Here is a 13746-nt window from a genome sequence, read left to right as displayed (position 1 = left end):
CCTCAGGAAGTCTCCATCTCTGCTCCGTGGTCAGATTCTCTCTGTGGCTCCAGGAGTTTCCCCTGGCTGTGTAGTTTGCGGGGAGAGGGACAGGGAAGGACACGTCCGTCCCCTTCCCCATCGGTGCCCAGACCCACCAGGACCCTGGACCCTGCTGCCCCTGGCCCACCCTGGGAGCTTTCCACCCTGGGCAGGGAAGACAGCTGCCTTTGGTTAATACTTGTTCATCCTTGGAGCTGGGGAAGGAGAATCTCCTTTCCTTGGTTGGGCTCCTCTCTGCTGACCTTAGTCCTTCTCTAGGATGCTGGCTGGTCTCTGAGGGCACCTGGAGTCTGCCTCTGGCCGCAGACCTCCCAGGGCCCAGTGACATGGGGCTGGCCCGGCACCATTTTGGTCAGAGCCAGGGGCAGCCACCTGGACTGGGTCATCCTGAGCTCCCTGCTTGGTCAAGATGCTGCAGGGCTGGTGAATGCCTGCTCATTAGGCACTGAGACGTGTTAAGGCCCCACTGCTGCCAGCTGGCCTTTCCTCAGCCTTAACCTCCAACCATCCCCTGGTGCTCAGCTGCTTGTTACTTTTGGCAGGTGAGGTGGGAGGAGAGGCGGGTGGTTGTGGAGGTCGGCGGTCCATAAGATGATGGAGTACGTTCTGGAAGGGGAATGACTCTCCCTATCGACAGGGGCAGAAGGAAAATTTGTTTCTTGAGCTTTGGATGGTCAGGATGAGAGAAGGTAAGTGTGGTCCTCTCAGCCCGAAGCGATGCGGACGAGCGCAGGTATCCTTTGCTTTGCCCTTGGGCTGTGGACCCCAGCCTAGACCCGGGGCTGCGAGAAGAGCTGGCGGGGTTGTCCTGGAAAGAGGGCTTGGTTCCTCCAGCTGCCCCACATGAGGACACTGGCCAAGGCGAGCTCTTAGGATCCCAGATCCTGTTGGAAGGAGTTCGAGCGTCACTGCCTGCCCCAAGGAAAGCAGAAACAAAGGGGGGCTAGAACCTAGAAGGTGGTGAGGGAGGTGGCATTCTCTGACTCCGAGAGGCTGCTCTTGCGCCAACTAGGGAAGAACTGGCAAAGAGAGGCGGGGCCGGCACAGCCCAGCTTGGTCAGAAGCCGCGACAGGTCACTGCGGAACTTCACTCCGGCAAACGTGTAGAGCATGGGATTGAGGCAACAGTGGGCCAGGCCCAGGAACTCGCTCACGGTGACGGCCACGGAGAGGTAGCCATTGAACTCACAAGTGCTACCCAGGGCCTTCAGCCTCGTCAGGGTGTCCAGGAAGATGACAACGTGGTAGGGGGACCAGCAGAGAAAGAAGACACTTGTCACAAGGATGGCCACCCTGACCGCCTTCTGCCGCTGAGGACGCCGCTGGGCCTGGCACAGCCTGTGCACCACCCCGACATAGCACCAGGTCATCACCAGCATTGGCAGCAGGAATCCTCCGATGTGATAGAGAAAGCGGGAGGTGAACCAGGCATTGGTTTCGGCCTGGTTCTCTTGGGGGAAGGTGCAGTGTGGCAGAGAGTCGTTGTAATGGGGTTGACTGACTTTGGCGAAAAGGATCTCTGGCAAGGCAAAGAAGATGCCCGCCAGCCAGATGGTCGCACAGGTGATGTGGATGGAGAGGAGGCGGCGGTGGCGGTAGGCGTGGACGGCGTGGACGATGGCCAGGTAGCGGTCCACGGCGATGCAGGCCAGGAGCAGGCTGCTGCAGTAGAAGTTGATCTTGTGCAGAGAAATCACGGTTTTGCAGAGGAAGCTGCCCAGGACCCAGCCCACGGAGCCCTCGGCCACAGCAAAGGGCAGGATGAAGACCAGCAGGAGGTCGGCCACCGCCAGGTGGAACAGGAAGGTCTCGGTTGAGCTGCGCGTTTGCCGGTGCCGCTCCAGGATCACCAGCACCAGGATGTTGCCCATCATACCCAGGAGGAAGATGAGGCCATAGGCCACGGGCACGAACACGGCCTTGAAGGAGGTCAGCAGGGGCCCTTCAGCTGCGGAGCAGAGGTGATTTTCCATTGGGTGGGTCTCCGAACTGTCATTGTAGCTGCCTAATTCCTTGTACTGCAAGGGCAAGCAGACAGGAGGGTGGGAACTGAGAACCAGTCTTTCCTCTCAAGAGGGACCCAGACCCCCTGGTAGAGTAATCCTATCCCCCCAGGCTAACTGCTTTTGTCCCTGCACTCCCAGTCTGCCCACGGACCAAATCCCAGTTTCCCTTTGTGTTCCTCAAACAAATCACGTTGCCTTTTCCAACTTCAGGTTTCGTCTGTAAACATCCCTCACTGGGTAGTGACAAAGATGAAAGGAGATATATGGTGTGGATGTGCTTCATAAACTCTGAAGGGCTGGGCACCTGTAAGTCGTTTCTCATTTGCGAGGCCTCAGGTGCCGAAGGATGCAGCCGCAGGGGCTGGAATCAGGGCTTCCATTTGGGGGAATGGATCTGGTTGGGACAAAGAGCCATCTCTTCCAATTCTGAACAGGACAGAGGGCACTAAGACCTAGGATCCTGCTGAAGGGGTGGATGCTGGTATGGCCTGCTGGCTTGCTCTCAGTTTGTCCCCTTGTTCCTTCATTATATCTGAAACTGTAGTAAGAGCCTCTTTTTTTGTTTAATCGGCACAGCAAGCTCAAGGCATGTGATATTCCTGTTTCACCCATGTCTTGCCAGAGATCAGGTCTGCTCGAACCCACGCTGATGTAACTTGCACCACTACGCAGCGCTGCCTGGCTGCCCTGCCTGCTGTTCCCCATCACCAGCAAACTCCTCCCTTCTCCGCGAGGGGGGGAGGGGGGAGGGGGGGAGGCTTCCAAGTGAAGGGGATGTGCCCACTCTGTCTCCGGAAGCTCACTCCTCCCTTGCCTCCCCCTCCTCCCCCCACCCCTCCCCACCCCAGCACTCAGGTTGTTTACCCAGCTAACCGCAAAGGAAGGCAGGGCGCCTGTTTTCATACCTTTCACTCACAGCTGCCCCCCTGCACCTGCTCCTCACTTCCCAGCTCTGTTCTTCCCACCCCCTCCCGTAACCAGACCCCTCTCCACGGCATTTCAAAACCAATTATAACCAGCTTATGTGGCTTCAAAAAGGCACTTCTGTAAACGATGAGCCCCAGGGAGAGAGAGGGTGGGAGAGGGTACCGGGCACCCAGGCTCAGGGTGGTCCCACCCTGCCCTCCTTCCTGGAGAGCGAGGGTCCCACACAAGCAGGGGGTGGTTGTGCTGCTACCCAGGGCCCCAGCTGTGGGTCCTACTACACTTGCTCTCCATGGTGGGAAGACCCATTTCCCAATCTGGGCCTTTCCTTCCAGTTCCTGGGGCAGGTGGCTCTGGGAGAAGCGGGTGGGAGGATACATTCGTGCAGCGGCAGAGTCGTAGACTCGCCCGACCCCAGCATCCCTCTGCCATAGCCCCAGTCTAGCCCTCCTTCACCCTAATGCTCAGGACTTCTGTCTCCCCATGGGTCCCATTCTCACCGACTTCTCCACTCTTATCCATCTCCTACACAGAGGACAGGATGAGTTTTTCAGCCCACGAATACCATCACATCAGTGTCCTGCTTAAAATCTTTTACTGGTTCCCTGTTACCTCTAAGCAGTGGTTTTCTTTTCTTTTTGTCTTTATCTTTTTTTTTTTTCAATTTCAAAGAATTAAAAAAAAATTATTGCAGTAGAGTTGATTTAAAATGTTGTGTTAGTCATATTTAATAGCAAAGCCAGTTATAAGGAAAAGTCATGTCTGGGATCAAGTTGATCCATAGAAGATTGGAAGAAGCCAACCTCAGTGCATTCACACAGCAGGATACTATGCAGCACTCAAAAAGAAGTGAGGTTTACCTGCACATTCTCTTAGGAAGAGATGTTTACCATACGTTACTAAATTTCAGAACTAATTGTGAGGCCTCCCATACAGCATAAGTCCATGGACTTTCTTTGCAGGTTTTACTGGGGTGGGGGTGGGGCAGTGGGAAGGGAGGGAGCCTCTGGTCCTCCCGTCTTTAATCCAGACACCCTTGTCTCATGTGGTGTTTCACACATATGCTTTTGTTTACGAAAATGGTTCTGCTTTCACTGGAAGACCATGGACTTGCAGGGTGAGGTCTAAACTCCTCTACAGGGCCTTTACATGTTTGCAAACTGTATATTCCCCTGACCTTTCCAACCTTCTCTTCCACTTTATCGCTTTATCCCTCTCCTTCAGGTTCATCATTCTCCTGGCTGCCTGCCCCCATCACGCTGATACAATCCTGTCTCTAAAACTCTTCCTTTCGCCCAGCAGTCCTTTCTTCCCAAGTCTGCCTATTGCTATGCTTCCTTCAAGGCCCCACTCAACCCCACCTTCCTGTGTCCTTCCTAAATCCTCTGCTTGGAATTACATTCTCTCTTCTTCCATCACGCGTGCCTTTGTCACCTCACTCAGGGTTGGGATGTCGGTGGCCTCATTGGATGGTGAGCTCCCGGGGGCGGGTCTCGGGTGTCTCCCTTACAAGACCATGTGTTTTACACATGCCAGACATGATGCAGATGTGTGCTACGCCGCTTGGAGAGTGGTTTCCCAGATAAGGCCAGGGCACCTCGTCTTCTGGGACTCCGGGGAAGTTCCTCCCTGTGCCTCAGCAGACTCAGACACTCCTTCCCACCCTTCTTCAGTGTTTGCCTCTTCCCAATGCTCTTGACAGCCTAGAGCCTATCTTGGGTTCTCTAACCATATTGGGAGTTATTTCCAACATCGTCATTGAATACAACCATTTGATTCATCCTGGAATTCAGCAGGAGTTAAAGGGGAAAGCAGTGAGATGAGCTGTTTTCATGCAGAGCAAAGCAACTGAGACAGAAGAAGAGATGCAGGGTTTGGTGCAGTCAGCGGGGCTGGACTCCATCTACCTTGTGGTGGGAGCCTGGCCGTCCCACTGCCCAACGGAGGGCTTAGGTGCAGCCAGCCTGTCTGGTCCAGAACCACTCAAGACCTGCCCTCTAAAGCATTCAGGTTGATTGTTTGCTGCTCATTTAAAGTCAACACAGAGAGACAAGTCCCCAGGACCCCAGAGCCCCCATCTCCTGAGAACCCAGGTTTAGAGGAGGGTTGGGAGTGGGGGACTGTCTCCCTTCTTTCCAAGAGGCCATTGTTCGGCAGAGCGCTCAGGCAGAGAGGAGAAGACGGAGGAAGCTGGTTTGAGGAGTGCTGAGAGATGGTGATGCCTCTCAGCAGGAGGTGTCAAACAGACATCCTGGGGGCTCGGGAGTGGCACGTGTTAAAGCCACTTCCCACAGCCAGGGGATCCGGCACACCCGCCCTTCCTCAAATCATGGAGATAGGTCATCGAGCAAGGTCAGCTCTGGCCCAGTGGGAAGTTAGGAATCAGGAATCCTGAATGCTGTGGGGAGTGGGCGCGGAAGGGAGCCCCCCCAGGACTCACACCCAGAGGGAGCTCAGGGTGGGCCATCTGGCCGAGCGCTCACTCATCCTTTGCTATGAGAAGCTGCAGGAAGCCACGGCCCTCAGGCACACACACACTCTGACGGCAGCATGACCCTGTATAGACTCAGACGTGTGACTGCTGGGGCCATGACAGCATGTGGCATAAGCAGGTACCCAGCGGACAGTAGCCTAACAGAGGCCAGGGACCCAGGCCTCAAAGAAGGCAAGAAACCACGATGACCGGGATGAAGCTGCGGAGAGGGCAGGAGTGGGGACTAGAACATTCTGTGTCCTGGTATTGAGGTGCCAGGAGAAGGGAGGATGGGGGGAGAGATCAGAGTGCTTGGAATTACAAATATTACTCTTCCCACCCCCACTCCACTCCCCTGCCCCTCCCTCCTTTCCTTCCTCAGGAACCTCTGTAGGACCCAGGCCCCTCCTTGGATAATTAAGTCCTCCAAGCCCCATCTGACTTCAAATAATGAGGCTGTCTCACTGCCCTGCACTGGCCGGTGTGAAGCTCAGCAAACGTTTGCTGATGGGGCTCTGTGTCAGCAGGTGGGCAGCGGGTGTCTAGGACCTTCCTCAGGGGTCTGTCCTGGACCCTCTCCTCTTTTTCACTCTCAGCCCTGTCTTGGGTGATACGGCTGGGGGAGGTTTTCAGACCGTGCAGAGTTCTCTACAACCTGGAACTACAGGCCCAAACTGACCAGGTGGAATTGGTAAAGAAAAACGTAGAGACCTAGATGGGGTTTAAAACTTCAACTCTTCAGGGACAGGTTGGAGAAGACCTGACTTAACAACTGTTTATGAGAAAAAGACCTGAGAGTTTGTTGACTGCAGGCTTCAGATGAGTCAACAGGGTGGCGTGGCTGCCAGCAGGGCTCTGTTGCCTTATCTAGGTGAACAGAAACCTGTAGGTGGGCACCTGCCACCAACCCAGTTTGTTTGGGCTGGACAAGGGTGACCAGCTGTTAAGGGGTCTGGAAATCCCCACCCTGGGGGAAAGTTTCCAGGTCCCGGGCTGTGGTGTCCAGGAAAGAGAAGACTTGAGTCCAGGAGAGCTGGCTCCTTCCAGGACTGGAAAGAGCCCCCATGGCAAGAAGGCAGGATGGGCTTATTGTGTGAGGTCCTAGCAGGTAGAGCAGGAGAAACGGGCAGAGGTTGGGATTGGGGGTGTTTCAGTCAAAGGAGAAAGAACCTTCTAACAGGCAGAACTGTCGAACCATGGGTTGGGGCCCTTGGGAGGAAGAGGAATGTTTGAGGCCAAGTGTGTGGGAACGGATTCCTGCTCTGGAAAGGAAGCTGGGCCCTGCCCTCAGATGTCCCTTGCTCACAGCTCCCAGATGCTTTGGGTCTCTGGCTGCCATGCCCTGCCCTGTGCTGATCTGGTTCTCAGTGTCACCTTCATCTAGCTCAGCACCTGGGTGGGAGCCGTTGCTTCTCCAGCCTGTCTGTTCTTCACTGAGTGAATGGCCCAGCCCGACTTGCTTCTCAGCCCCCAGGAGGGCTGCTGAGTGCTTGGCTCATCCAGGCCCAACTCCAGGGCTCCAGGGGCCTGAGTCATACTAGCTGCAAGAGGCGTCTACACACAGACGCAGTTCATCACTCTGGCTATAGGGGACACACACAGACTCCGTCTCCTTTTATGTCCCTGGCTGGATATTCCCAACCCAGAGTCAGGAGTCATGAGTGGGACCAGCCAGGGCGTCTCTCATTCCAGCTTTCCGTGGCTTGAGGGGTGCGGGGGTCTGGAGGAAGGAGGCTGGGCTGAGAGGCGAGGGCGGAGGACTTTATCCCTTCCCCACGCTTCCTTTAGAGGGCCCACACCCCCTAAAGACCATCTGAGACTCTGGCTGGCCATTTGTCACATCTCCCCCCTCTCCCCGCCCCCACCCCTCAGGAGCGAGCCCGCCAGGCTCCTCTTCCATCTCCACCCAAAGGTTTGGCCATCAGGAACATGGCACTACTCTGGGTGTGGTTCTGGGGGGAGACTTTAAGCTATCCCTACCTCTGCACTGAGTCTTTAGGTTTCAAGGGGTCCCCCTTGGCACCCCAGATCAATTTGCACTTTGGGGACAGAGCCACACAGTCCGAGGGACAGGCAGACAGGTCTCTTAGGTGTGTACGGCAACCTCTTGAAGCCATCTCCTGGGTCAGTACTGATTTGAAATATTTTGTCCCATCGTTCCTGAAAGAATACACATTCTTGTGTCCTGATTCTCAGTGCTAAATTCATGGTCACTTTTTCTGCCATTGTGCCAGAGGAGTGGATCAGCCACAGTCTGTGTCCTCACTGAAGGCAAGAATTTCTGAGGGAGACTGTGGTCTGTGTGCCTGAGCCCAGACTTGCCCCAACACTGACCCCTCCCCAGGCTAGCCCTGGGTCTCTCCCTCATCTCTGACCCTTCCAATCAGCCCCAGTTGGGGCTTCTTCTACTGGGGTTCCTCTGGGACTTTTGACCTGGTTTGGGAGGGGGTGAGCCTCCCTTCCCCCAAGGTAAACCCCAGAAACAGCCTGAGCTGGTTTTGGTTCCTCTTCTTCACACCTCCTTGATGAAATGGGGCAGTGCGTATGAATGGCCTTCCCGTCCTGTGATGCGCTGATCACGCCGAAGTCATAGACTGTGGGGGTCATCCCTGGGGAGGGGTCAGGGGAAGCCAGGCCCTGGGGCTGGACCACCTTCACCCTGCTCTATAGCAGCTTCCCCTCCTGGCTGGTGTGCAGGGTGGGGCTGGAGGTGCAGTTTATGACCGACCCCTGTTGGTGCCCCAGGTCCTAGGTCTGTCAAGAGGAGGCTGCATGCTTTCAGATCCAGGTTCCTAAGGACAGAGGCTTTTCTAGGTCTGCCTAGATCTGCCTTCCCAGCAGGATGAGTCCCTGGCATGCCCACCCCAGGGACCTGGCTCCTAGTTTCTGGTACTTAGCCATCTACAGTTTTTCTGTTTGGATCCTCTATTCATGGGAATTAGCAACCTATCTCAAGAAAATGGACATTTTAAACAGTTGATCTTAGAATGCAAGAGGAGGGAGGGAAGATAGGGTGCCCAACACTTGGTTTATGGCCAAGAGCCCCCAGTTCTTAACCCAGCATTGGAGTCTAGAACCCAGTGTTCTAGGACACTGAACTGATACTTGGTTTGGACCAGGAGAGGGAGAGGAATAGGAAGCAAAATAATAGAAGTGAGACTAACTCCAGAGAGAAATGGGGAGTTGAGACACTCAGCAGAGCAGCACAAATCAGTACATACTTATTGAGAAGCTACTGCATACAAGACTCTCCTGCTGCCCTGCCATGCCAGGGCCCCTGTGCTGGGAGATACCGTCAGGGAGACTGTCAAAACTGCTCAAGGTCCTGCTGTGAGTGGCGGGGGGGTGGAGAGAGAGTGTCTGTACTTCTGAGGGGGCAACAGCCCTGGAGAGAGAGTGTATGGGAGGTGGGTGAAGGCGGGATGAGGTGCTGGGGGCTGGCTGAAGAAAGGTCCAGGGCCCGGATGGTCCTAGGACTCCTGGCTCCTGGCCCGACCCTGATGGAGGAGGTTCAGGCCTGCAGGGATGCCTGGGCTGAGACCACTCATTTGAGGCTTGACATGAAGTGAGTCACCGCTCTCTCTCCCGGAGCTGCAGATTTTCTTCGGTATGTGGGACATGCCCCGCTGTCCCCCTGCGGCCACCTGTCTCTAGTAGGTCACACAGTGGAGTGAGGCGTGCAGTTAGGGGAACTCTTGAGGTTTCTCAGAAGCCAGAACCGGCCAGGTCTCGAGTTGGTTACTGTGATATCCAACTGGGTCAGGGCTCGTGGTCAGCTTCAAGCTTCGGGCAGAGGAAGATGCCCAGTAACCTAGTCAGGTGAGGCCAGGGGCCAGGGCTGGGGGCCAGGGTGGGAGCACGTTGCCTTGTCAGGGTTGTGGGGTTTTAGTCTGATTGGACTCAGGGTCAGCTTTATGGGCGTGAGACCAGTACAGTCGCACAGGGCCCAGCACTTAGAAGAGCCCTGTGCTTGGTTTACTGCTCTGCCGTCTCTATCTTGAAATTTTTAACAGAGGCCCTGCATGTTCATTTTGCATTGGGTCCCACAGATTAAGCAGCAGGTCTGATTAGACTGATGGTTCTGGCTCTGCTTTTATCGGGGGCTTGGATCTGAGAAGACAGGCTTTGGGTATTTATCCCTTCCCCCACCTCCCCATGCTCTTGCTTACGCTTCCAAGTCTTGGGATCTGGGCAAGTGAGAGGCAGACTTTTCCAAGCAAGTCTGGGAACACAGCTGGTGGAGATACAGTATAGACTCCAGTCAAGGGAGCTAGAGGGAGTCGGAGACCATCTCAGGGTGAGTTTAGGGCCAGGAGAGCTGGCAGGTGTAGGAGAAAAGGTTTGGACATTTCGAAAAGGATCCAGCCCAGAATTTAGCTCAGAGAGAAGTTCTTTTCCTAGCAGTGCTCTTGGCCACGGGGGAAAGGGAGTGAAGACTACAAGAAAGTTTCCAGAAGATCCTTACAAGCAACCCTCTGCTGCCCTCACACAGGAGTCTTGGGTCTCTGGTTGAGTTGCTCCTTACATACATCTTCTGGGGACCCAGTAAAAGCCAAGCCAACTGGGTTACTCTGCTTCACGGGACAGTCTTGGGTGGGTGGCAGACAGTGACGCTGGGGACTATTTTCTTAGCCCACCGAAAAAGACCTTATCTCTAGAGAGCCCAGTCCTCTGAGGGAGGCCACAACATGCTCAGAGACATTTCTAGGATTAACACCGAGTTCTTCCACTAACTTGATACCAGCTTGGCACCCCCTACCTCCTGACCCCAGCCCACTGGGGTCCTCTCCCTTGCTGACCATCTCCTTGGGTTTAGCACATAATCATTGTCTACGAGCTTCTGGTGAGTAATTTTTTTTTCTTCTTGGCTAGCCCGTAAGCTATTTAAGTGCCAAGAACAGGCTCTCACCTTCTCTATCCAAGAGAGAATGTCATGCCCCGATGACAGAATCGTAGAGCAAGAGATGAATAAACATACACTGATTGGTCAACCAGCAATGCCAGCCTCCTGATATTAAGAAAACCTCCAAAGTACTTTCCCATCTACCCTGTATTCCAGCCGTATGAGATGAGGAGAGGAGCCCCTACTGAAGAATGGAGAGGCAAAGTGACTTGTTCTAGGTCCTAGAGCATGTCAGGGAGGATGCAGGACCTGAACCCATACTTCCAATCCCCTCTAAATAAAGGATGTCTATTTAAGGCAGCAGCTCTATTTTCCATGGAATGAGAAATCAAACCTTAAAAGGCAGGCGCCGATGGGCCTGTCTAGGTTCTGCCGATCCGCAGTGGGAGAGGACTGCATGCCTTTCCCTCTTCCTTGGGCCCCGGGCACAGGATATTTAGAATTCCTGGGCCACCATAATAAAGCTGCCTGTCCCTACTCACCAGGTCCTCCGGGTTGTAGTTCATGAAGTCCATGTCCAGGGTTAGGGGGTAGTTCATGGTTGTAGCCGTATGTCACCAGACTGGCCGCTGCCTGACGTTGAGAGCTTCTCCGCCTGCTGACTATAGAGAGGTGGCAGCCGTCAGCTGCAAATTTAAACAAATGAACTGCGCGCTGTCTCCTGGGGCCGCGTAGGACCCGAGGCCTGTCTCACAACTCATCATTTTTTTTTTGTTTCCACTGGGTCTTTTGTGTTTTTTTGAAGAAAAAGGGAAAATCCCCACAGCATCAGTGCTAGTCAAGCATTTCAGCTTCTTTCCCAGCAATATAGTTGTCTCACTTGGGGCTTGAAACTGGTTTAAAGGCTGCCGCTCGCTTCTCCCTGCATCTCCACCAGCCTCCCAACAGGGAGTTGTGCCTTGTAATGAAAACCACCACATCGGTCGGGGGGCTTTGAGGGAAACTCCACGCAGAAGGGGAACAGGAGGTGAGCTCTTCCAGGCCCTCTCCTCCAAGCTGCCTCCAAACCCTCATCTGTCTCCCCACTAGGGCAACCCAGCCCCCAGTGTGTCCAGGGCTGAAAGTCCCTTGTCCTGGGAAACCCCTCAGTCCAAGGCAGACTGGGATACCCTACCCTACTGGGCATCATCCTTTTGCCCAGGCAGGGGCAAAACCCCTTCCCTTTCTAGCTCAAGTTCAGAAGAGATAGGTTAGAAGTTTTCAAAGGGAGCAACACTAAAACATTGCTGGAAGACAAAACCAAAATTACCCAAATCACCAAGCACAAAATATAGTCACAGAAGAGTCATTTTCTGACTCAAAATTAATGATGTTCGGGCTTCCCTGGTGGCGCTGTGGTTGAGAGTCCGCCTGCTGATGCAGGGGACACGGGTTCGTGCCCCGGTCCGGGAAGATCCCACATGCCGCGGAGCGGCTGGGCCCGTGAGCCATGGCCGCTGAGCCTGCGCGTCCGGAGCCTGTGCTCTGCAGCGGGAGAGGCCATAACAGTGAGAGGCCCGCGTACCAAAAAAAAAAAAAAAAAAAAGAGATTAAAAAAATAATAATAATGTTCTAGCTATAATTTAACTCGGTTGGCACATAAATGGTTAATGTCATAGACTACCCAGCTAGAGTAGACTTTTACATGGGAGGACCCTGAGGCCCAGAGAGGCAGAGTGACGTCCTCAGGACCCACAGCTAACCAGTGGCAGAGCCAGGACTGAACCCAGGCTTCCTGACTCCATATTCAGTGTTTCGCCTATCCCACCAGGCTGCTACTCTTACAGGCTCAACGGAACCCTTTTCCTTTCCCTCACCTCTGCCCTGTCTGTGGACCCCTACCTTTAAGAAGCTCAATGTAGACACTGATCGACTTCCCCTCCAAGTCTCATCTTCGTGCTTTTTCTTCCAGGAGAGGTCCACAATGATACAAAAACAGTGAGTGCACACACAGAGGCACCCACACATGACGTGCTCTTTCCTTGCCCCACCTCATCCTCCCCTGCCAGCCAAATGGCCATTGGCTGGGATTCTCCCCTTTCTAGTGCCCTCCTTCTCCTTTTCCTCCATGTTCATCTTCCCCTTTTCTCTCCCCCACTTCACCCCAACAGATACATCTTTCTTGGGTTTCGACAGCTTGAGGAGTTTTCAGCCTGTATCTGTACTGTTGAGGTCTTTCTTTCCTCAATCTCCATTCATTGCCTTCAGCACCAGCTTTCAAGGAGGAAGAATTTCAGGAAAAGGGGCCAGAGTTCCCTTCTGCACTTCCAGTCCGGAAACCTTCAGGAGGAAGCTGCCCCAGTGTTTCCTGTGTAATCCCCATTCTTCCAGCCCCACCCACCCCAACATCCCTGCCCTTCCCATCAACTGATATACTCAATTTAGCTTTTGCTACTCTAAGGACATTGATCAGGAAAGAATATAGTACATAGACTCATGTAGGAATTGGAAGGGAATTTGAAAGAGCAACCATTCTATCCTCATTCCCCCCTTCCCCTACCCCCAGCAAATTCAAGATTCCTGTCACTACATCCTCATCAGATGGTCACCCAGTATTAGTCAAACATCACCAAGGGTGAGAAATTTGTTTCTTTCAAGAGGTCGTGTTTTAATGCAGTATGATTCTATCAACCCATTCTTTGACCTCTGGGTGATTTCTGCTTAATGGTCTAAATATAATCTGACTAGGACAAAATATAGGAAGATAAGATTTTCCTTGTTCAAGGTTCCATACTTATATAACTGTCATTAAAATGGTCTTTCCTGTGGGCTCCCATTCCCCTTGACAACATGCTTAGCAAATTTCACTTTGATGGTTCTAGTCCATCATCTCAGCTTATAAGGGGAAACGTTTGAAATCCTGATTCAGTCCTCTGTGGCTGTGATACCAACTTAGATAAGCCCGTTATCCTTGGGTCTATCCAAGTCTTGATGGAAAATATTGACAGAACAATGCCAAAAACAGAACCCTACTTCATGCCATTAGAAACTTACTATTCTCAAAGGTCAGAGAAGACTTCATGGGAGAAGGAGGACATGAGCTGGACATTGAAGGTTTGGATAGAGTGACCTGATATGCCTGGAGGGGAAGGTGCAAGGTAGGGGGCGTGGGAGATGATGAAGACTGCATGAAAAAGCGTGTGGAAAGAATTACTCAAGATGTGGCAGGTGTGGTTATGGTGGTGTTGATGATGATGATGATGGGGGGTGTGGTCAGCAGCAAGAAGGTGGAGGAGGTTGGAGTGTACACTGGACAAGGTAGGAATTGCTCTCGTGGCCTTCTCCTCTCTTACTCTTCCTGTGGGTGTCCGTTCACCTTGTTGTGTGGCGGGTCCAGAAGAGGGGTTTGGGACGAGGCGCAGGACTGCTCCTCAGGTGCAGCAGAGGCCTTGGCTGTGGTTGCAGCTATGATGCTGGGG

The 13746-nt window shown here is 53.6% G+C and overlaps 1 protein-coding gene across 1 annotated transcript; it reads right to left on the bottom strand.

The window, feature by feature from the left end:
• Window positions 1-992: 992 nt before the first annotated feature.
• On the bottom strand, window positions 993-10887 carry CXCR5 (C-X-C motif chemokine receptor 5). The gene is made up of 2 exons (XM_060105031.1): window positions 10831-10887; window positions 993-2060 (listed from the first exon to the last, which is right to left on the bottom strand). The coding sequence occupies exons 1-2, from the start codon at window positions 10885-10887 to the stop codon at window positions 993-995; spliced, it is 1125 nt and encodes a 374-aa protein (XP_059961014.1).
• Between the last annotated feature and the right edge of the window lie 2859 nt (window positions 10888-13746).

The sequence above is a fragment of the Mesoplodon densirostris genome, chromosome 7 (assembly GCF_025265405.1).
Source record: "Mesoplodon densirostris isolate mMesDen1 chromosome 7, mMesDen1 primary haplotype, whole genome shotgun sequence".
NCBI classification, from domain to species: domain Eukaryota; kingdom Metazoa; phylum Chordata; class Mammalia; order Artiodactyla; family Ziphiidae; genus Mesoplodon; species Mesoplodon densirostris.
The sequence above is the reverse complement of the archived record's forward strand: the minus strand, read 5'-3'. Positions and strand labels throughout refer to the sequence as shown.

Coding starts and splice junctions, on each gene's coding strand:
- CXCR5 (XM_060105031.1), bottom strand. CDS start 10,887: ATGAACTACCCCCTAACCCTGGACATGGACTTCATGAACTACAACCCG. Junction 2,061..10,830: donor ACTACAACCCGGAGGACCTG/GTGAGTAGGGAC, acceptor TTGCCCTTGCAG/TACAAGGAATTAGGCAGCTA.